The sequence below is a fragment of the Mytilus trossulus genome, chromosome 14 (genome assembly GCF_036588685.1).
Source record: "Mytilus trossulus isolate FHL-02 chromosome 14, PNRI_Mtr1.1.1.hap1, whole genome shotgun sequence".
Lineage (NCBI taxonomy): Eukaryota > Metazoa > Mollusca > Bivalvia > Mytilida > Mytilidae > Mytilus > Mytilus trossulus.
In genome coordinates this window covers 56,346,306-56,372,803 of record NC_086386.1, presented here as the reverse complement: position 1 = coordinate 56,372,803, position 26,498 = coordinate 56,346,306, and the positions used below count along the sequence as shown (strand labels likewise).

Here is a 26,498-nt window from a genome sequence, read left to right as displayed (position 1 = left end):
ATTCTGACTTACAGGGGTTCACACGGGTTTACCTTCATGCATGGACAAACATAATGGATAAAGGGTTAGTTGAATACCCATAACCAGTTATGGATGGCTAATGGCCTTATACTTCCCTTACGTAGGATTAAAGTTTATATAGCAGAAAAAACATTTTCTTTTAAAGAAAACCATAATCCTTACTAAAATTATACATTCATAATTTCATATATAGCTGATATATAAAAAGGTCTTAAAAATAAACAAATATGCCTGTTTTTGTACAGAACAGATAAATAAATGTCCATTCAAGTCCATAAAATAAATTCCTTACAAGATAAATAGCCCATGTGAAATACACATTTATAACAGTATACTATCTCTTACTCCTGACTGCCCCATGGCAGTTAGTAAATATTTACATTTCTGTTTAATTATCTCAACAGGTCATAAAATCTTCTTACAAGAGACAGTAAACTACTACATGTATGTTGAAAGCATGTCTTTTCCGACAAAACATGGAGAACTTCAAAGTAAAGTTAAATTTAAGGTTAATTGACAGTGCATGTGTTTTGTTGTTGAGAAATGCATCTTTGTTGATTTTTAGACAGCTTTTAAAAATAGATTAATTATAGGTATGGTACACTTAAATTTTTCAAGTTATTAATTAATTGTCCAATTGTCTTTCAAATAAATGCTAATATTTACCTACAGACTGCAATTAAACCTGAATTAAGTAGTAAGAGGCGGAACCAGGGGGAGTTAAGAGCCTCTTTTGATTTAATAAAATGCAAAAAAAACTCTCATATTTCTTGTGCTTTATATGATATTGTAGCATAAAATCAACCAAAAAAATAAATATGTGAAATTATTTTTAGGAACTTTGCCGCCTATTTTTGAAAATCCTGGACCTGCCAATGTAATATAAGATAAATATAATTTTCATAAAATTTTCTTAAATGACTTTCCCTTTATAAGGTCCTGTGACAGCTTTATTTACTTGACTGGCTATCTTTAGATAGTGCATCACTCTAAAATGTCATGCCTATCTGAAGAAAGGTCTACTATGAGGTTAATTGCTATTCAAAGGCCCTTAAAAAGAAAGGCAATATCTCTAAGGCTCTTTTAAAACCACTTTAAAGGAAAGGGGAAATATCACTGGATCCACCATTTTATTTGAACTTGGAATCATGATTCCTGAACCATATCTCGGTCAGAGCCCTATCACTGGAGCCCTAGGGTGAAATAATGTGGAGCCTTCAGCCCAACTAATACAATTAGGGTATTACACACAGAGCCCATATTATCACCCACCTATATTATTGTAGACACTTTATATAACATTTTTTTTCAACTAGGGTGACAAAATAATTAGAATGATTGTATTTTGCACAATTAATTAGCAAATAAAGAATACTTTAATTTTACCTTCCATTAATTGTTTACATGATCCCTGAAGATAAAACAGGAGACGCTATAAGTCTGAAAAAATTAACCCCAGTATATTAAAACTAATATTTGCATTCCTTCATGTACATGCATTTACTTATTCAATAAAAGGTTTATTCAACCCAACAAAAATTTCTATTCTACAATAAAATTAATTTTCTTTTTTTAAATACCAAGGACATATTCCACAATAAAAATAAATTTGCATATATTATAATTCCAAGGATATGGTTTGAAAATTATGATTGATCAATAAGTCTAACAATATAAAATGGCCATATAAAATATTTTTTTATTGTCTTTTGAGTGATATTAAGTAATTGACTGTAAAAATTACTGTCAATCTCTCATTTTAATTTGTATATGGGAGGTGTACAGTGTTCAAAACAAATGGAAATTTATTTATTTTATAATTTACTATGTAATAATTTTTTTTATAGTTAATTTGGCGTTTTCAAAGATTTATTAGGTTAGCAGTAAAATATAAAGTAGTATTATCTAATTTATTGTTGATACTATATTTCTTATAAAGGTCAACATTATAAACAGTAATCCTCTAACTCAAAGGTCAACAGTAACAGGCGAACCCAGTGATTCTCTAACTCAAAGGCCAACAATAACAGAATTGAGTGAGTTGGTAACTCCAATGTCAACAATAAATAACTTATTATTCAAATTTCAGTGAAACTGATGAAAACATGCAAGCATGTATAAAAAAAATCTAACTGTTACAGGCATGCATTGTGCACTTTCAAACCTAGTTCAACCTTGCTACACTATCATGTCATATCTGTGTGTCTTTTGAAAGACAGGAACCTCTTCAGAAGTCAGGTTTTTTGTTTGCTATTAATTAAAAATGTTTTTCTTTTATTGCTTTGTAAAGTTTGCTCTTGTTTTGTGCTGTTGTGCTACTGATTGAGAATAAGGGGATGGATGGGTGCCCTCTAACAGGTTTCATCTCACCACATTATGTATGTGCTTGTGGTAAGTCAGGAGGCTGTAATTTAAGGTTGTTGTTAGTATTTGTATAACATTTAAAAAAGTTATATATTTGCCTCGCACATTAATCAGGGTTTTGTTTCTTGTTAGAATTTTTTGTCATTTTTGGATCTTTTGTAGCTTTCAATGCAGTAAGGATTATGCTCATTATTGAAGGCATTAATACAATGACCTATAGTTGATAACTTCTGTGTCATTTGGTCACTCCTGTAGATTTGTTTTGATTGGCAATCATTATACCACATCTTACTTGATTAAGAGTTGGACATACCACATAGACATGTTCTTTCATTGATAATCATCTTCTTGACCTCTAAATGGCTTTATTATATTTAAGGGCCAAATTTCTTTGCATTTATTGATATTAATTTTCTTGTAACTCTCTTTCCCTCTATTCTTTTGCAAATTTTACAACTAACCTTGCTTGTTGTTCGGTGTGAGCCAAGGCTCCGTGTTGAAGGCCATACATTGACCAATAATGGTTTACTTTTTTTTAAATTGTTATTTGGATGGAGAGTTGTCTCATTGGCACTCACACCACAGCTTCCTATATCTATTTGCAGCATATTCTTAAATAAAAAAAGATAAATGAACTTTTCACTCCCTATTTCAATATGTTCGGTAACATTTCAGCACACTGTGATCTGATTCCAGGACTTCAAACTAAAGGTTTCATAAGTCGCTAAAAGTCACACATTTTTGATTTAGGGTCATATCAACAACTTTTTGTATCTAAAAATAAAATATAAACATGCTCTGAAAATCAAATATAGAATATTAAATTCATTTTGAACAGGCGTGTTCTGGAAAAGCATGAATAAAATACATAATAATTCATCATTTTTTTTAAATTTTGATATTTTCTATAACGCCTATGCATATTCCTACACATGTTAGTATTTATCAAACATGCATATCTGAAAGGCATGTCAAACAACATTTGTTCAAAAGGGCAAATGCATATTTTTTATTAATGTAGTTATACAAGGACTTAAAATACGTCCCTGAGTTATATTATATCATCCTAAAATAATTGTTTCAAAGATGAAAACAATAAAATTTGACCTTCCATAATTCAGAGAAAAGCTTTTAAAGTAAGATCTTGGTTGGTAAATTAAGCTGAGAACCACCTTTAAACAATAACTAATTTGAAAGCTAATTTTCTTTTACAATCTGATTTAAATGGAGCTGAAAATAATCTTAAAAGTACAAATTGCAACTTTGAAAAAATTATTTTGAACGCGAGTTTTATATTCACATTTATTTTTTAATTAAGTATTGTACCAAGCATGCAGTATTTGGAATGTACCTTTCTAAACTGACTGAATAAAGACCATTTTATCTATATTGTACACTAATTGAAAGAAGCAACATTAAAGCAATGATCATTTAAACACAAACTATTAAAAAAAATTCAAACTATTTCAGAAAAAGAGAATGAGTGTGACACATTTTAACTAACCTATACAGTCCAGCATCTATGCCCGAGAAAACACATCAAAATGATGTTGGGCTTATCATCTGCATCACTTAGAAAATACCATAAATACAAATTAAACTGTCATTTCAATTAAAATTTGCAAGTTGACATAAACCACATGTTTTGTTAACCTGATTTTGAAGTGATAATTGTTGGCCAAATGTATTAATAGTAAATACACATCAATGATTCTTAATTGTGTCTTATTTAATAAATTATGTGTTAAGTTTATTTAAAAAAAAGGTATAATTTGAATTTTGAAGCTGAAATAGAAAATGTCATTTAACAGAAATTAACAACCACTTTCATGTTTGAAATATTTTTTATATCTTTAATGTACATGCAAATTATAACCAACATGAACAAACAATGAAATTGAATTCTTATACATAATCTAATAAAAATATATCATATATATATGGCATAAAAAGTTAACAATGATAAACCATATTTTTCTTTGAATAAAAACAAGGTGAAAATGAAAAATTGATTGATTGCTTAATTTAATGTGCTTATTGTCCAGCAACACATATTACATTCATATTAAGTATAAAAACATCTTTTACAATGTAAATGAACAATTGAAATAAATACCCAACTAATACTAAAAATGTTTTCAAAGATTTAGGAATACCCTATTGCTGACAAAAATGCAAATTTTTAAATTGTAATAATATTGATAATTCTATGTAAAGGCAAAACATAAGATCTTGCATTTTAACTTGTTGTTTTATCTGGTTATTTCTGTACTTGAGTGGTTATCAAAAATTTACACGCTTAGCTTTTGTTTTAAACATCTGTTTTGAAGCAATATTATCTGTCCCTAATCAGTTGTTGATGACAGATTTATGTATCTACTTAACCATTTTATAATTGAGAGAAGATATGAAATTTACCTTGTGTAGGGCTTAGTTTGAAGACTGTATAAGGCCATTTATCGCTATTTTGTGCATTTTTCCTTTGATCTTTTTGTGTGAAAATTTTCATTTCATGCTTCTCACTTGATATGGAAAAATGATCGCTAAGAACTAAGGAGGCCATGTGGTGTTGCTAACGAAAGTGACAATGAAATTAACAACGTCGTCATAGGTAAAACAGATTATCATTGGTCATCTCAACTCGATTGCTTTAAATCTCACTATTTTAATTCCCTGTATCAGCTCTGACAAGCGAGAAAATCAATCTCACTGAGATAATCAACATTAATCTATTAAACACAAGAGAATATTAAGAAAAATTTGATATAGACTTCAGAGACAAAAGGATTTTACCTTTATATACAGACTGAATAAGACCATTTATTTCATATTGTCCACTAATGGAAGGAAGCAATATAAGCAATCAGATGACACTAAGAGTTCATGACTCAAATCATCAGCAAACAATTTCAACCTTTTTAGAAAATAAGAATGGTTATTCAAACACATTTTAACTTAACCTTGGCTCCACAAAAGCGAATTTGAACATACCCACCAACTGTCACTATTTGAGGGGGATTTCCCCCATGGAGGCTCCCAAATTGAAATTTTATTAAGAGCAATTTTGTCCACTATTTTAAAGAAAACATTAATTTAACAACAACTATGAGCTTGTTAAGGCATGAAGAAGCCAAAAAACCACATTAGAAAATATTTGAAGGCTCCTTTGAAGGTTTTGTAGGACTATAAAATCCATCTTTCACGTAAAACCCCCATGGGCATTTTTGAAAAGTTGGCAGGTATGTTTGAAGGAAAAATTGATGAAGACTTCCCCTTAACATACTGACCGAGTTAAAGACCATATAAATTCAAATTGTCCACAAATGGGAGGAATCATAAGGAATGACCATTCACTTTTATATACGGACTTGATACCATTTACTTTTATATATGGACTTGATACCAAATTACTTTTATATATGGACTTGATACCAAATTACTTTTATATATGGACTTGATACCAAATTACTTTTATATACGGACTTGATACCATTACTTTTATATAGGGACTTGATACCATTTACTTTTATATACGGACTTGATACCAAATTACTTTTATATACGGACTTGATACCATTTACTTTTATATACGGACTTGATACCAAATTACTTTTATATACGGACTTGATACCAAATTACTTTTATATACGGACTTGATACCAAATTACTTTTATATACGGACTTGATACCATTTACTTTTATATACGGACTTGATACCAAATTACTTTTATATACGGACTTGATACCAAATTACTTTTATATACGGACTTGATACCATTACCTTTATATACGGACTTGATACCAAATTACTTTTATATACGGACTTGATACCATTTACTTTTATATACGGACTTGATACCATTTACTTTTATATACAGACTTGATACCATTTACTTTTATATACGGACTTGATACCATTTACTTTTATATACGGACTTGATACCATTTACTTTTATATACAGACTTGATACCATTTACTTTTATATACGGACTTGATACCATTTACTTTTATATACAGACTTGATACCATTTACTTTTATATACGGACTTGATACCATTTAATTCATATTGTCCACTAATGGAGAGAAGCAAATAAGTAATGTCAGATAGTGAACACATTCAGGGCTCTCATTATTGACAAACATTCAACTACTTTACTTAAGGTATGGCTGAAATATTTTTTCTGTCTATGAAGAAATAAATTAAAAAATTTGGTGCACACTGAATAACCCATTGTAGCGGGTTAATTAACAGTGTGCACCACATTTTTTATGTTATTTCAAATAGACAGAAAAAATATTACAGTCATTTCTTATAATTTAATTCTAAATTCCATTTTAAACTGTAGAAAACCACGAAAAAACGTTGATGATGTCATGGTCACATGACTAAAATATGTCTATGGGCTGCAAACAAAATCACATCACCCAATCAGAAGAAGCGTTACATCCAAAATTAAAATTATAAAACAAGAATTAAAATGGCACTTTTTACTAACCAAAAGATGGCCATAATAACATAGACAATTCCTAGACAGATAAAAACTGATTAGGATTTCATACCCCACAAAAAACTTTGACTCACGTACATGTACATCATCAGCAAACATTAAAACTCTTTAAGAAAATGAGAGTTAATATGCCACATTTTTAATAACATTGGCTATACTAGTATATATACATATATATCAGAGAATTTGTACACAGAGTAAAAACTGGTAAGGATTTCATTCATACACCAAAAAAAACTTTGACTCACGTACATCATTAGAAAACATTCAAACTCTTTAAGAAAACAAGAATGAAAATGACACATTGTTACTATATATAACCTTGGCTTTATAAGTATATAAGAGAATTTGTACAGAAAGCAAAAACTGATGAGAACTTCAGACACACAAAAATGTACCTTTATATAAACGATAGAATGTGACAATGACAGGACTCAATCATTAGCAAACATAAAAACTATTCCTGGAGACAAACATCAATTCTGACACATTTGTACTGACCTTGGCCAGTAATTAGGAAAATTTGTAGACGGAACTGAAATTGATGAAGACTCCAGAGAGACAAATCTTTAGAATGTGTCCTTAAAATGTGGTACCTATAACACTACAGGGAGATAACTCTGTAAAATCAGAAGAATGTTTTAATTACATTGTGTTTATAAGGGAATATTAAGCTTCTCTAATGATCAAAATAAGTGTATGTCAAACTGCTATATAACCTGTGAGTGTAGTTTTTCTGATAAAACGCTTGGTTCAAAATTTTTGAAATTTTTATATTTTTGTTAAAGATCTTAAAGGGTCAAAATAAATACTTTGTCAAAATTTTATCAAAATTAAACGAGTCAACTTGATTTTAGTGAAAGTGTTTGGTACCACCTTAACATTATACGCATACAGTCTGCTTAGAGCAGAGGGAAATATATTCACAGCTCATGATCAATGGCAAACATACAAACTATTTCAGAAGATATTAGTTTCAATTCTGACACATTTTTACTGACTTTGGCCTTACTTTGAAGATGGAACAAAAAATGATGAGGACTCTCAGAGAGACATAGCTTTAGAATGTGTAATATAAAATGTGAAAATGTGACCATTTCATTTATACAGTCTCAGCTTAGAGACAGAATATGTTGAAAGCATGACTTCTGCTATTTTATGGAATGAAACATAGCAATAATGACAATACATATTTATTATTAGGATCTGATCATTAGCAGAGCATTAATATTTTTACCTTTTTCTGGAGACAACATTCAATTCCAAAATAATTTACCGACCTTGACAATACTTGAGAGAATTTGTAGACAGAACAAAAATTGATGAGGACTTCAGAGAGATACAAGAAATCTACCTTTATATTTATTTTCAGAATTGCATCACACTTTCAGTAGCCTTGGCTATACAATAGAGAATTTATAGACAGAACAAAAAATTTATTAAGACTTCAAAGAGACATAAGGAAATAACCCTAATAAAACAACAGAATATAGCTATTTTAATCAAATCTTTGGCTAATGGAAAAGAAAAAAGCAATGATGACAATGGAAAAGAAAAAGCAATGATGACAAAACATCATCACAGACTCAAATCATTAGCAAACGTAGTAACTATTTCAGAAGACATTGAGTATCAATTCAATCCCACTTTTAGTAGCCTTGGCTATACATTAGAGAATTTGTAGACAGGGCAATAACCTGATAAGGATGTTTGAGAGACACAAGGAGATACCTTACTTCCCCAAGTACTGAAAGTATGGGAAAATAATTGCTTCTGACGTTTATCCATTTTTATATGGATTTTGACACCATATAATATAATTCAAATTCTTGGATTTTTTCTAAAGACTATATAACATAGATACCTTGTACTGAAAGTATGAGAAACATTTATCAATATTTCTAGGGATTATGACATAATATATAATTCAAATCTTGGATTTTTTTTTAAATAACAAAGATACCTTACTTCCCTCAGTACTGAAAGTATGAGAAAATAATTGCTTCTGACGTTTATCCATATTTATATGGATTTTGACACAATATATAATTCAAATTCTTGCATTTTTTTTATATAACATAGATATCAATTGTACTGAAAGTATGAGAAAATAATTGCTTTTGAAGTTTATCCATATTTTTATGGATTATGACAAAACATATAATTCAAATTCTTGCATTTTTTTTATATAACATAGATATCAATTGTACTGAAAGTATGAGAAAATAATTGCTTTTGAAGTTTATCCATATTTTTATGGATTATGACAAAACATATAATTCAAATTCTCGGATTTTTTAAAAAATAACATTGATACCCGGTTACTTTCCTCAGTACTGAAAGTACAGAAAATAATTGTTTCAGACATTTATCCATATTTATATGTATAATGCTACCTTATATAATGAATTTTTTTGGCATTTTTTTTATGTTACATCCACTTTTCATGAAAACAAAGTAGAAAATGAGGACAGAGTACTGGATATAAAGTACTAAATGGTGACCATATTGCTGGCAATTCTATTTTTAGCAATTATCTCCTTAAAAGGTGTTTTTAATAAACTAATCATGGAAAAACTTCTATTGTTTAAATCTATTTGTGATTTTACTGCACTCAAATATATATGGTCCCCAGACTATGGCTTTTCTTGGTGAATTTTGGGGGTTTTCACGATCCGTTACAATTTTGTAGAAAATTTTCCCTAATTTTGTTCAACATAAACAAATATTTCCAGCCCTTCATCATATACATTTAAGGACAATTTTGTGCTTGCATGAAACTTCATTCATAATGCTTTCCAGAAGAAAAACATATAAATGTTACAACAACTAATCACAGAGAGCCATCTATTTTTATCTCTATGTCATGTTCCCTTCATAAAATGCGCCCATGTAATTTATTTGGTACATTGTAACCTATAATCTTGCTCAGTCCATTTTGTTGCAACTTCAATGATGTATTATATTTTAGGAAAATTGAAAATATATACACATGTGATTTCGTTTCACAGGAGATTAAAATCAAGGTATTTTGTGGAAACAAATGTAATTGAATTTTGTATAACAGCTTGACAATTTTTAAGCATTTTCAGCTTTGTTGGCTATTTTATTATCTATAAATTTAGATTTAAAAGATGGAGATTATAAAGCCAGAGTGTCCATTTTAGAACACCACAACCTTCCAGTGGAAAACTGGAATTCCTAGCTATATATTCAATTCAGATATTCCAAAGAATCCAATTCACCTGCAATATAAAGGATCTCAGTGTTGACAGACCCATGGCAGAGGCGGAATTAGGGGGGGGATCCGCCACTGCATGGTACGATAGTAGAACTACTTACACCACTCTGCCACCAAGGCCACTAAGTGCATAACTCTCTATATGCTTTCATTAATGTGTAAATGTTTGTGGCCATTTTAAGACAAAATGTTTTAGTGTAGATTGACCCTGGGTAAGAAAATCTCCATTTATTTTCTAGTTCATTCACTTTTCTGATCGAAACTAACATTTTTCTGCTTCAAAAAGTTTTAAAATAGCTCTTTCATATGCAAATGTTTCTTTCTTCCACTAAATGTCCTACATTAAATATAAATATTTTTATAAGTCAGTTTCTAATAATTGTGTAAATAACTTATTATAATTATATGCAAACATGTCATAATAAACCTGCTTGAACCTTTTAAAATAATTAACATGGAATGTCTGCTAAATCACATGGTACAAATAGGTTAACCACCTTTAATATGACCCATTAAAGGGTAACGTCATCATGGAAGGCCCAAGAAAAAAGATGTGTGTTTCCTATTACAGTACCCACCCTATAAACTCTCCATGACAGTGAATCAGTGTCAAAAATCCCTACTGACAGTAAATCAGTGTTGAAAGTTCTCCTTCAAAGTGAATCAGTGTTGAAAATCTGCACTGACGGTAAACATGGTAAATCAGTGTTTAAAACCTTACTGACAGTAACTCAGTGTTGAAACCCTTACTGACAATAACTGAGTGATGAAACCCTATACTGACATTAACTCAGTGTTGAAACCCTTACTGACAGTTACTCAGTGTTGAAAATACTCACTGACAGTAACTCAGTGTTGAAAATCCTCACTGACAGTTACTCAGTGTTGAAAATACTCACTGACAGTAACTCGATCAGTGTTGAAAATCCTCACTGACAGTAAATCAGTGTTAAAATACTTGATTAAATCAGTGTTGAAAACCCTCCCTGACAGTAAATCAGTGTTGTAAAATTCTCCCTGTCAGTAAATCAGTGTTGAAAATCCTCACCAACATTAAATCAGTGTTGAACAACTTCTATGACAGTAATTCAAGGTTAAAAGTCTGCTGACAGTTAATCAGTATATATAAACCGTAAATCAGTGTTGAAGATCTTCAAACAGGAAATAAGTATTGAAAACCTTAAAGTTTGTTAATTCATACTGCTTGTTTTACAGAGCTATTGATTAATTAACTTTAACATTGACGAACACAAACATCTTCATTTATTCAATTAAAAAAACTAGAAAAAAATAATATCATTTTCCAACCTTCAAAATCAAAGATTCTATATGCCAAATTCTGATTAAGATAGCACCTAAAAAGTGAGGAGTAAATCATTTTCTGATAAGAAGTCAATAGACTGTTTAAGCAATTAATTAACTTGAGTTTTTACCCGAGAGAGAATACCTTTGATATCTGCAGGAGAATTCCCCTGTTCTCATAAATATTATTGTTTTAATCTTCACGATTGTAAAAGCACTATTTATATCTCACCAGTCATTGTAAGAATTAATTCCAGTATTCGTAAGATGTCATAACGCCAATTTTCTATGTAGGGAGGAGTGTAATATATCAATAAACAAGAGTTACAGTACCTGATTGATTTATGTAAATAAGTCACCTCTATATCTCGGTTGCATTTTCAGCAGAGACATACAGTAATGATATGAAAAGAATGACTAGACCTAATATGAATGCCAAGAACTGCTTTCAAATAGAAATTTTGCACAATTACAACCTTTAACTGTCATGATTGCTGCTTTATGTCTTTGGACGCATTGTGTTTGATTTATCTTCTTGATAATTGAACCTATTACAGTTTAGAAAGTCTGAATCCATTATTTCTGTTTTCTATATAAAATGCCTTCTGATTCCGCAAGTCTCCAGCATGTAAAATAAGATTGGCAGACATAGTAGCAATATTGGCTTTAATAAATCAAATGAAAGTAACTTAGATGCATGTCTGTAATAACCTTGCTTTTAGAAATAGTTTATTACACTGTTTCAAATTTTCTTTTCAGTAGGCTTCTTGTATGAAAATGACGGTATATACATTTTTACTAATTAAACAAATCATTGCTGACTTACTCTAAGTCATTTCGAATCCAGCCATTTTAAAATTGGAGGGTTCCTAAACCAGTACAAAGGGGAGGGTTCCAACTACATGTCCCCATTCAAATGCATTGATCGTCCAAAAAACAGGACAGGGTTACATGAGCTTGAACCCCCCCTCCCCCTACTTTGGATTCGCTCCGGCTTACTTATTTTGATCAATAACTAGCATACCTTTTAAACCAAATACTAAAAGATGAAATTTCAAATATTTCTTCAATAATTAGAATGTAACATGATGCACAATTAAAAAAAAAAAAATCTTTTTTGTATGTATTCTCCCTTTTACCATTTTTACAAAGATCTACTGACACTTAAAAATTTCTTACCACTTGCTAAGAAAAAATAGGTCCAGTTGTTCTGTTACTGATGGAATTATGTTTGATAGTGTTAAAAATATCATTTGCAACTTTTGACATAAATCAAATGTAATTTCCTGTTTTCTTTGCCATTCTCCTTAAATTTATGCCATATGTTTGCCCTACATCTAATATTTGACAAAATAATTCAGAATCAACTGCATGCATTGTAAACAAATCTGGAACATGACCTTGCTGTATATATATATATGTTGTACAAATGATGGATCTCAACCCTTACTTAATCGTGTGATTGCTTAACAATCTCTCCAAGCTGTCACAGTTGCATTATCTCCCTTTATGAACTAAGACCATGATTAATGATAACATACTGACCTTCTAGGTTAAGACACCTGTACATGGCTTTTCTGTCCAGGAAAAATCCCAAATGAGCACACTCCTCCCCCTCAACATCGTTAACCTCTTCAGGTGTTAATTTACCTGAAAAATTACAATAGTTTACAGTAAAATCTATGTAGTTCAGGAAAATGTCATGTAAACAAACTGAAACGCTAAAGGTATGGAATAGAAATCACAGTGATGCTGTATCATTCAGATTTATGTTAGATTGCAATATGAAATAAAAATTCTAATATGATTTGATATTTCTTGTTACATTCGATAGCAAATTCAGTATTTTTTTTATAGAATAATTATAAATGATAAAAAATTTGGCTATAATCATAAGATTTAAACAAGTGGGGGCCGGGGCATAAACAATCTAGTGGCATTGGTAAGCCAGTTGTCTAAGTAAGAGATCATGTAGAGATTGTGAGTTAGAACTCACTCGTTTTGACTCTGACCCTTATTGATTACCACTGCTTATTTTCCTGCCCTGGAGTCTTGAAAGTGGTATAAAACACGATCAATCAATCAAATAAAAGATGGACACAGATGTCCCTGCTCAAGCTTTGAAACTTTCTATGTCAGCAAAGGAAATCACTCTAGAATGGTAACTGACTCAAATTCCAACTCTGTATGTGAGTTGTGTTTCTCAGCATATTTTGTATGTCAGAGCTTCACAAAATTATATAGAATTGTATAGAAACGCAAATAATTTCAATCTTCCAAGTGATTAGAAGAGAACTCTAGAACTGTCAGTGATATATATATAGTCTACCCAATTTCAAACTCTATCTGTGAGTTTATGTTTTTAGCATTGTGTACAAGTTTCATAAAATTTGGAAACAAATAAAAGTGTGGAAACAGAAATAATTGCTATTTCCCATTTAATAAAGAGACATAACTCTAGAAAAGTAAGTGACTAACTGCCCAAATTCAAACTCGGTTTGTGAGTTATATTTTTTTAGAGATGTATATCAGTTTCATTATTTGCATGAGCTAAATTAAGTAGACTGCAGAAACGAAAATCGGACAAATTTTTGGCTTGAAAAATGATGGTTCATCTGTAATGAAAACAGGAAAACATTATATTCCATATAACTGTCAAATAATCTCACATTAGGATAAGAGATAAATTACGACCTTACTGTTTTCAGACATTTATTATTCATATTTGCATAAATTAGGATAAATATGACAGAAAAGTGTAGGGTTATTATATTATATATTTATAATAATAATATAAGTTAAATACACAAATAGACAATACATTTTCTAACTCATAATTGACATCAGTAACAAATTCCTTTGACAAGAAAATATCATTTTTACAGCAATAAAATTTTCATTTCTTTTTTAATATAAATGTTCTGCAAAAACAAAAAATCAGATTATTATGCCATGTTTATTTTTATCAACATAATAGCTCACAAGGTAACAGTTGCAAGGTAGAAATGTCATACTGCTTTTCAATTGCAACCATAGTTGATCATCGTAACCAAAGCTAACCATGGTCAACTATAGATGGATGTGCTTTAAACCATGGTCAACTAGTCTATGGTTTCCACATTTGTGAGCATGCTTGACCATGGTCATACATCTGACCATTGTTAAAAAAAGTTCAAATCACAAGTGATTGACCATGGTCAGTTTGACAACCATAGTTTTTTACCTTTCTGACCATGGTTGACCAAGCTCAAATCACAAGTGGTTCAGACCATGGTCAGTTTGACAACCATGGTTGACCAAGCTAAAATCGTAAGTAGTTGCAATGACCATGGTCAGTTTGACAACCATGTTTTTTTTTACCTTTGTGACCATGGTTGACCAGGTTCAAATCACAAAAGGTTGACCATGGTCAGTTTGACAACCATGGTTTTCTACCTTTGTGACCATGGTTGACCAGGTAACAAATCACAAAAGGTTGACCATGGTCAGTTTGACAACCATGGTTTTCTACCTTTATAACTATAGTTGACTAAGCTCAAATCATAAGTGGTTGACCATGGTCAGTTTGACAACCATGGTTTTCTACCTTTGTGATCATGGTAACCAAGCCCAAATCTCAAGTTGCTGACCATCATAAACTTTAAAATCATGGTGCCTTGTGCATGGCAATATCTAGAGCAGCATTGCCAGAATTATGTAGAATAGAGATTGTTTAAGCATGATTATACACCTTTTACGCTCACCTGGCCCATAGGGCCAAGTGAGCTTTTCCCATCACTTGGCGTTCCGCGTCCTTCGGTGTCCGGCGTCAACTTTTACAAAAATCTTCTCCTCTGAAACTACTGGGCCAAATAAAAACAAACTTGGCGACAATCATCATTGGGGTATCTAGTTTAAAAATTGTGTCTGGTGACACGGCCAACCAACCAAGATGGCCCCCATGGCTAAAAAAGAACATAGGGGTAAAATGCAGTTTTTTGCTTATAAATCAAAAACCGAAGCATTTAGAGCAAATCTGACTTGGGGTAAAATTGTTTTAACAGGTCAAGATCTACCTGCCCTGATGAATTGGACAACTGGTTGTTAGTTTGCTGCCCCTGAATTGGTAATTTTAAGGAAATTTTGCTGTGTTTGGTTATTATCTTGAATATTATTATAGATAGAGATAAACTGTAAACTGCAAAAATGTTCAGCAAAGTAAAGATTTACAAATAAATCAACAGGACCATAATGGTCAGTTGACCCTTTTAGGAGTTATTGCCCTTCATAGTCAATTTTTAACCATTTTTCGTAAATCTATGTAATCTTTTACAAAAATCTTCCCCTCTGAAACTACTGGGCCAAATAAATAATAAAACTTGGCAACAATCATCATTGGGGTATTTAGTTTTAAAATTGTGTCCTGTGACCTGGCCAATCAACCAAGATGGCAGCCATGGCTAAAAATAGAACATAGGGGTAAAATGCAGTTTTTTGCTTATAACTCAAAAACCAAAGCATGTAGAGCAAATCTGATGGGAGTTGATATTGTTTATCAGGTCAAGGTCTATTTGCTCTTAAATTTTCAGATGAATTGGACGGACAACTGGTTAGCACATGTAGGTTGCTGCCCCTGAATTGGTAATTTTCAGGAAATTTTGCCGTTTTTTGTTATTATCTTGAATATTATTATAGATAGAGATAAACTGTAAACAGCAATAATTTACAGCAAAGTAAGACCTAAAAATAAGTCAACATGACAAAAATGGTCAATTGACCCCCTTATTGCCCTTTATAGTAAATTTTTTACAATTTTCATAAAATTTGTAAATTTTTACTAACATTTTCCCCTGAAACAACTGGGCCAATCCTTATAGATAGGGATAATTGTACGCAGCAAGAATGTTCAGTAAAGTAAGATCTTCCTAGTGACAATTGAAATTCGTAAAATACAAAAATAAATAAAAAACCAATCCCCGAAAACAAAGCACAAATTGTGTTGTTCATTTATCTCATCTTTTCTGTTCTGGAACCTTGAATAAAATATACTCAGATGACTTACAAGTGAAACATAAATTTAGTTTCAGTTGGCCTTAATACACCAACAAGAAGGAAATGATATCTTCCAATTGATCATTTCAAATCTTATCACAATTATAGATTCAAGGTCGAAAAACAGATCACTGTTTGCTTTGTAGTTTTTATGTATGAGGAATATGTTCTTCCCATGTTAATTTTTTTCCTGGACAAAATCTCGTTTATTCTCATCTAATTCTATAAGTACATCTATTTTGTACTGAAATTAACAACCCGCTGCGTCTATTTCTGTCACGGAATCAATAAACTTTTTTTCTTCTTCTTGAAAAGAAAATCTATTTTCAAATCCTTAAGTAACAAAAGCCAAAACAAATATTGCTCTCGTCAGAAATACGTAACTTCAGCCAGCTTAGTTAGCACAAAAGTGCAATAAATTGTATGATTTTAAATTGGCTTAAGCTTTTGTAAATATGTTGCTGAATAAAAATATTGCTTTTTTCAAACTCAAAACAAAGTATGGAACTCTGAAAAGATGAAAATTGTCAAAATTATAGCTTCTGCTGGGAAATTTGAATGCATCTAAGCCCAAAAGCTGAGGGTGAAAGGTCACCAGTGTGTATTTCAATATGTCAATAAATAATTGGCTGCAGCATGAGTGAGTGAGTGAGCATGAGCCATGCACTTTCAGTTATTTATTTGCTAATTTAAATTAAATTTAATACCATTACCCTTGCTTTTGTAATACAATTCAATAAAAACAAATCATTCTAGTTTTCAATTTCAAGTTAAAGGAATAAAAAAAATATATTTCAATCATAGCTGAAGAAATTCATTTCCTCTTGAAATAATTTGAACTCTGTTCTAAGAAGTATTACAAATTCTGTTTATTATTGAAGTTTTCAATCAATTTTGTTCTGGCTATAAAATATAAATAACTGACAAATTTTCTGTTTATTGCTACATTTCTTTCACAAAGTTACCATTAAAATATAACAACTCACATATTTTTTTTTATCAATAATAGCATGATAGAAGTAATTAATTTCATACTTATCAATAAGTGTGATGTAATTTCCAGTCAAACCAATTTAAGAAAGTAAATAAACTATTTATGTAGTGCACTTTTAGTATATATAAATCATTTAGTGTCGTCCATAATGTAATCAAGGATACAACGACAGATTTAACCGAATTTCAGAAGCAAAACAAATTGTCTTTTTCTCATGTTATTGTTTTTTCAAAAATTTATTTTGTCACGCAATCAGACATTTTACAAAAACAAAGACAATAAAATTGAGAATGGAAATGGGGGATGTGTCTAAAAGAGACAACAACCTGACCATAGAAAAGACAACAGCAAACTTAGGCGCACTAAATATACCTGTGTGATAATATACATATATTGTCTTGTTACATGCTGTTTCTATTTTGAGAATATGGTACTGTGGATTCATTATTATTCGTTGGATACCAATTTTCGTGGATTTCGTGGGCACAGTCGAACCACGAAATTAAATATTCAACGAATGGTAATTTTTCAATAGGTTTGTGTGCAGACTTCAGCAAAACCACGAAATCAAATATCAACGAAGTTGCAAGTTTTTCTTAATCCACTAAAATTGGTACCCACGAAAATAAATGAATCCACAGTAATATTTTGTAAACATGATCAATTCATTTAGGTTTCCACTTCACTGTCAAAGTCAGACCAATGACACTTCCTCCCCCATAATAAAATAAAGGGCTGCGCTTTAGCACATGATACGCCAGTTGCTCTTTTAACTTGTCTTTTATGCTTTAAATGAATTTATATGATCAACTAGAAATAAATATACAAATCAAAAGGGATGTTACATTAATATATTCACCAAAGTTTCATAAAATCCCCCTTTTTTAAGTATAAAAATTCATTACTTAAGAAAACGTAAAATCTAAAATTCATAAAAATGGAAAGGGAGCTTATGTCAATAGATATAAACAATTTATCAAAGTTGCATAAAATTTTGTGAAAGTGTTAGTTATTGCCAAAAATTGGACAATCCCCCCTTTTTTAAGCATAAAAATTTATAACACGGAAATGTAAAATCTGAAATTTATAAAAATTGAAAGGGAGCTTACATCAATAGATATAAACAATTCACCAAAGTTTCATGGACATAGGTGAAAGCCTTTTTGATTTATTGTCCAAAGTGTTGAAAATCCCCCTTTTTTTTATGAATAAAGCCCCATAAATCCAAAACTTAAAATCTGAAATTTATAAAAATTGAAAGGGAGCTTACATCAATAGATATAAACAATTCACAAAAGTTTCATGGACATTGATGAAAGCCTTTTTGAGTTATTGTCCAAAGTGTTGAAAATCCCCCCTTTTTTTTATGAATAAAGCCCCATAAATCCAAAACTTAAAAAAAACCGAAAGGGAGCTTATGACAATAGATATAAACAATTCACTTAAGTTTCATGGAAATTGGTGAAAGTGTTTTCGAGTTATTGTCCGAAGTGTGGACGACGGATGGACGGACAACGGTATACCATAATACGTCCCGTCTTTTAGACGGGTGTATAAAAATCAGAGGTACTGTGAGGAAAATCATAACATCCACCTTTTAAATTCATCTATTACTCAATTACATCAGTGAAGCATCGATTGACATTAATTTGGGAGACTTGAGTAGTGGGGGAGCCCCCCCCCAGCCCGGAAATGTGCGCATAAATATGTTCCTTTCTCTTAATGTTTCAAATTGCTAGAAGCAGAAGCAGAAATAGCAATTCTTATGGTCTTTTTGGTTAATCTCTATATCTAGCCAGGGTCTAATTGAGTGATATAAATGTATATAATATCTGAACTTTTAGTGTCATGGTAAAACTAAATCATTGAAAGTCAGTTCATTGTCCTTGAAAACCATAAAAAAAATATGTCTTTAATGAAATTTTTGAAATGCAATAGGAAATAAACAAACAAAGTTTGCACTGGTCTGACTTTTAAAATCTTTTGTAAGTATATCAAAATAAATTTTATCTCATTAAAAAGCATCAACTGTTATATAATTCCATAAAGATAGAATTTTCGCAGTCTAAGACTCAAAATTAAGCCATTTTGTTTACTTCCGAGTTTAGTGCAAGTACTTCTTTGACATTTCCAATATATAATTAATTGATATGTCCAACATAAACAATACAATGGTATTTTGATTCTACATAACAGGGGAGACTGATTGAGTTCTTTTATGTTCTGATTTACAGAGAAATTCATGATAAAAGAAGATTCCTTGATCGTGATTAAATCTATTTTAGTCTCATTTTCGTGCGTATTAGGTAAACAAACTTAGCTTTTTTTAGAAATATTTATAGAAACAGTTTAAGAAAATTCAATAAAAAGTTCAAGGTTAATGAGAAAATATTTATTTCAAAGATAATCAATTAACTTTACAGGTGTTTTTGGAATTTCAGGTAAAAAAAACTTTTACAAAAGAAATTTTGAAATGACGTTTTTGTTTAGAGGATGCTAATGTCTGAGACTCCAAATATAGAAACTACTTTAAAAATCTACTTGAAGACATGACTCATTAAGCACTTGAAAAGGAAATACCATATTATCCCATGCAAAAAGAAAAAAAAATCCTTCACAATCCTTTTTTTTAATTTAAATTCCACAATTATAAGTTCAATATGAGATTTTATACTTTTCAGAGGAGGAAATATTTGAACAAATGATAAACGAAGGACATTATAACTCTCCTGCTCACGATGTCAATAAGTTTCATGATACTTGCAAACTAAAGTATGAGTGCAGAAACTGCTAATTTAGCAAATTTTTCATTTATAAAGGGACACAACTCAAAAATTGAAAAGAGATTCCACCCAAATTTGTACTTGATATGTGTATTTGATGGTAAATAAGCAGTGTGTATAAGTTACAAAACACTTGGTTGAGGACTTTTTATAATTTTCTATATGGTCAATCATATAAGTTTTGCTCATTGATGAAGGCTATCAATGGCCTATATTGTCAACTTCTATATGTCATTTGGACTCTGGGGGAAAGTTGTCTTATTGATAACAGATATCACACATCTTCCAATTGTTATTTCAATTGTTGAATTTGGGTGGGCTGGTAAAAAGAGGGTGGTTATGGGGGTTATTTATGTAACCTTCATGACGAATAACAGTGAAATTTCTTCCCAAATAACGTAAATGGTAATTTTTGGTGCATGACGATAAAATGTCTTTTAGACAATAAAAATATCGACTGATTTTGGAGAATCACATTCAATTTATAGACATAATGATAGTAACAATAATTATTTGAGACCTTTGACAAATCATGATAAGGACATTTTGAAGATTCATGGTAAAATTTTAATCAATTTCATGCTAACGGTAGCTGAAAATGACGCCTGACGGTAAAGGGCATTGAACCACCCTCATAAAATAAATGAAATAAAAGCAAAAACTTAAAAGCCACAATGCAAAACAATTGATATATCTGACAAAAGTGAAATCTTGTGAACATCTGAAGGATAATCATTTGATAGATTGTATAATGACTTTTTTAATTTAGAATTCAAAAGGCAATTAAGTTACATGGCCTTAATTTTATATCAAAAAAATACTTTCATTACCTTTTTTTGTTTCAGAATCAAACTTCCATCAAACAATTTATATTAACTCTTTTAATTACTAGATTAAGGCCATAGTTTATATATTTTTTGTTTTACGAAATTTTAAGACATAACCAATGGGTAGGAGGACGAAAAAAATAAAGATAAAAAACTACTGCTGCTGATTTTTTTTTTAATACCAACCGTCAATATCAAAATATTTTTTTTTTTTATTTCACCAGGAGATTTTCTACTAGTGTAACAACTATTTTTTTTTTCTTGACAAGGTTTGAATTGAAAATCAATGTGCAACAACTAACTAAATCACCAAGAGCATAAATTTAGATTCTTTCATGCAGTTATGAACTAAAATTATTTTTTTTTGCATGAAAAACACTGGGTCGGAGGAGAAAAATAAAATAAAAATCAACATTTTTAATTTTATTTTTTTTCCTATTTAGCAAAAATTTATAAGGGTAGGAGGGTTCGTAAAACTAAAAATAAAAAAACTACGGCCTAAACACTATTATTATTAATAAATATTTCATTGATATATTTTTTTATGATGTTTTAATGATTTCTGTTATTATTAAGTAATTATTTTTAAATTAAATATATATTACTTTTTATCTGATGGCGTTTTTAAAGTTTCTTGATGAATCTAATTATCCACATTTTGATCTTTCCAACTTTTTTCTAAATGAGATTTAAACACAATTTGCTTTATACTGATCGATTACATGGGTAAATATGGCTAACAAGAGTGCACACGCTGATATGTCCCGCCTTTTACTTGTCATTGATATTATGTTGATAGTCTTCAATATAAAGCTTTATTACAACTGTCACATAAACTTTGTCAAGAAAATTAAGCATCGACTAATGAACCATGAAAATGAGGTCAAGGTCAGATGAACCATGCCAAGAAGGCATGTACAGCTAACAATTTTTCCATACAACAAATATAGATGACCGTGAGGCTGAGACATTGCTAATATATAGTTTAGGAAAAAACAGACCATTTAACACAAAAAGAAAACAGAACAATGAACAGTGAAAATGAGGTTCAAGAAATCAAGAACTCGCATATCAACGATTAAAAAAATACTTGGTACCCAGGAAAATAATATAAAGTCATTGTCTCTTTTAAGCAATCATACCAGGGATCTTTCAGAAAGTTCAATGACCCTATAACTTGATTTACTTTCTTTACATCTCAATAACAATTATTTATAAATTGGATTCCATAAATTGTTTTCCTTTATTTCAATAATGACTTCAGCAATTGTTGATAAAGTTATTGTAATGAAAAAAGAAAATTTACTGAAAGAACCACACGAACAATTAGCAAATCTTAAGATTAAAGAATCAATTGTCATTTGAATAATTCATATAAGTTAAAGGTTTAAAGCAGGGGCCAATTTTAAAAAGATGGTTAGAAATAGCACAACAGTGAATAATAGTTAATTGTGAACCTAATGACATTTTTCCACAGATTAATCTGTTGCTCAATCTATCTTATCATTTGTCAGTTCTATTCTCTGTATCAAGCAATTCGGATATTGAACAAATACAACATGTCATGAACACGTAGTTTATCTATTTAAAAGATATTCTGACAATTTTACCTATCAAGTTTTGTTCACACATTAATTGATATAAATATAATGGAATGTGATGCGTCTGTCATACAAGTGAGAGGTTTAGAGCTATAAAAGCAGGTTCAATTCACCCTTTTTTGCATTTGAGAATGCCTATAACAAGTCAGGAATATGACAGTTGCTGTTCATTCGTTAGATGTGTTAATTTATGTATATTAATTATCGTCTGATTTTGCCATTTGATTAGGGACTTATGTTAAAATGTCATAGATTTCTGTTTACTTATACTAAAGTTAGTGTGCGAAAACCAAGAAAAATGCTTATTTGGGCCCTTTTTTGGCCCTTAGTAAATTTCCTAACCATTGGGACCAAAACACCTAAAATCAATCCCAATCTTCCTTCTATGGTCATAAACCTTGTGTTTGAATATCATAGATTTCTATTTACTTTTACTAAAGTTCGAGTGCGAAAACCAAATGTCTTTGGAGTTTGGACAAGGACGACGACAACGCCAACGTGATACCAATATACAACCAAAACATTTCCAATTTTTGCGGTCGTAAAAAACAAAATAAATACAAAAAATTTTTTCAAAATTTGCGGTCGTATAAAAATTATAGACCTGTCGTTAAATATGTACACGAAACATATGATCAAACATTTTTAAAATTGAAAAGGTACATTCTATCTATCATGTTGTAAAATTGATTGCATGATCCACGCAACCCTTCTTAATAGGCAAATATTTACTACATTCCTGCCTTTTTGATCTTACATCAATATTTATCAATATTTATGATGTATATACAACTTATTTTTGGCTTTAGGTATAATCTAAAAAAAACTACGAAATAAACACTTCAATGATTCATTGGTGCAAAATAAATCATGAAATTTGTAACAAGATCAAATTCAAGGATTTCAAGTTTTTACAGACTCTCAATTATCTTCAGACCAAATTATTTTCAAATCTGTTTTAATCCTATCTTGAGTGGAATTATATAGCACTGCACTACAATTTAAGAGTCAAATTTATAAAAAGAAACAAGACGTTTTCAAAGAAGGATCTTTTATTTAACATACTTAAACGGATTGATTTACTAAAGATCAGAACAAACATGGAAATACACATGGAAAAAATATTGCTGAACAGAGCATTTAACCTGACTTCCTGGTAGCATGCCAAATAAACTCATCATAGATACCAGGACAAAATTTAGTATATACGCCAGACGTGCGTTTCGTCTACAAAAGACTCATCAGTGACGCTCGAATCCAAAAAAGTTAAAAAGCCCAAATAAGGTACGAAGTTGAAGAGCATTGAGGACCAAAGTTCCTAAAAGTTTTGCCAAATACAGCTACAGTAATCTATGCCTGAGGTAGAAAAGCCTTTAAGTATTTCAAAAAATTCAAAAATTTGTAAACAATTAATTTATAAATATAACCCTATCAATGACTATATATATAAGACATGAGCTGATGATAAATAAAAATTAACCGTGGGAGACCTGATCCACTTAAAAGACTCAAAACTATTTTCTCCCTCTATTTGCATGACTATAGCACAGGACATTAATAGTATAAGTCAGAGACTGGTTGACTCAGTACCAGAACAATGAGTCTGAGTGGGGTGATATATCTTCCTACAGACATTTCCCTTGTGAACTATCACTTTCAATTTATGACAGACCATATGAAGGTCTTTGACAAAGAAGAGTATATTTATATCTCGTTATTGTCTAATATGGCTGCTTAATTGACATTACACATCCAAACGTCAAATTTCATTTTTTTTTAAAGTTATTTATAACAAGCCTGAAATTTTAAAGCCTGAATATGAAATATGTTTTTACATATTCTATTATCAGCTGTGCACTTTGTAGATATTTCATAACATGTATGATGTATGTGGAAATAATAGTTTAAGTTAAGTCCGCAATGCATTTGTAAAACTAGTTTAATCCCAACACATACTGTGGGTGTACAGGAGTCACAAACCACTGAAGATATATGCTCATGAGTTGTTTGTTGTTATCAAGATATATGCTCATGTGTTGTTTGTTGTTATCAAGATATATGATCATGTGTTGTTTGTTGTTATCAAGATGTGTTGTTTGTTGTTATCAAGATATGCTCATGTGTTGTTTCTTGGTATCAAGAGATATACTCGTGTGTTGTTTGTTGTTATCAAGATATATGCTCATGTGTTGTTTGTTGTTATCAAGATATATGATCATGTGTTGTTTGTTGTTATCAAGATATATATACTCATGTGTTTTTTGCTGTTCACAAATCTAAATATATGCGCATGTGTTGTTTGTTGCTATCAAGATATATGCTCATGTGTTGTTTGCTGTTCACAAATCTAAATATATGTTCATGTGTTGTTTGTTGTTATCAAGATATATGATCATGTGTTGTTTGTTGTTCAGGAATCAAAATATATGATCATGTGTTGTTTGTTGATATCAAGATATATGATCCTGTGTTGTTTGTTGCTATCAAGATATATGATCATGTGTTGTTTGCTGTTCACAAATCTAAATATATGTTCATGTGTTGTTTGTTGTTATCAAGATATATGATCCTGTGTTGTTTGTTGCTATCAAGATATATGATCGTGTGTTGTTTGTTGATATCAAGATATATGCTCATGTGTTGTTTGCTGTTCACAAATCTAAATATATGTTCATGTGTTGTTTGTTGTTATCAAGATATATGATCATGTGATGTTTGTTGTTCAGGAATCAAAATATATGATCATGTGTTGTTTGTTGATATCAAGATATATGTGCATGTGTGTTGTTTGTTGTTATCAAGATATATGATCATGTGTTGTTTGTTGTTATCAAGATATATGATCGTGTGTTGTTATCAAGATATATGATCATGTGTTGTTTGTTGTTATCTAGATATATGATCGTGTGTTGTTTGTTGTTATCAAGATATATGATCATGTGTTGTTTGTTGTTATCAAGATATATGTGCATGTGTTGTTTGTTGTTATCAAGATATATGATCATGTGTTGTTTGTTGTTATCAAGATATATGATCGTGTGTTGTTTGTTGTTATCAAGATATATGATCGTGTGTTGTTTGTTGTTATCAAGGTATATGATCATGTGTTGTTTGTTGTTATCAAGATATATGATCGTGTGTTGTTTGTTGTTATCAAGGTATATGATCGTGTGTTGTTTGTTGTTATCAAGATATATGATCGTGTGTTGTTTGTTGTTATCAAGATATATGATCATGTGTTGTTTGTTGTTATCAAGATATATGTGCATGTGTTGTTGTTGTTATCAAGATATATGATCATGTGTTGTTTGTTGTTATCAAGATATATGATCGTGTGTTGTTTGTTGTTATCAAGGTATATGATCATGTGTTGTTTGCTGTCCAAAAATCTAGATATATGATCGTGTGTTGTTTGTTGTTATCAAGATATTGATCGTGTGTTGTTTGTTGTCCAAAAATCTAGATATAATATCATGTGTTGGTTGTTGTTATCACGATATATGATCATGTGTTGGTTGTTGTTATCAAGATATATGATAGTGTGTTGTGTTTGTTATCAAGATATTTGATCGTGTGTTGTTTGTTGTTATCAAGATATGATCATGTGTTGTTTTTTGTTATCAAGGTAAATGATCATGTGTTGTTTTTGTTATCAAGGTATATGATCATGTGTTGTTTTCTGTTATCAAGATATATAATCTTGTGTTGTTTGTTGTTATCACGATATATAATCGTGTGTTGTTTGTTGTTATCAAGATATATATGATCGTGTGTAACGTGCTTGTTGTTCACAAATCAAGATATATAATCGTGTGTTGCTTGTT

General features: G+C 30.5%; 1 protein-coding gene across 1 annotated transcript in view; it reads right to left on the bottom strand.

The window, feature by feature from the left end:
* Positions 1-26,498, bottom strand: part of LOC134695646 (gem-associated protein 5-like) — a 153,259-nt gene that overhangs the window by 48,078 nt on the left and 78,683 nt on the right. The window contains exon 18 of the mRNA XM_063556963.1: positions 12,984-13,088. Coding sequence (XP_063413033.1) covers positions 12,984-13,088 — 105 coding nt within the window. The remainder of the gene's footprint in view (positions 1-12,983; positions 13,089-26,498) is intronic.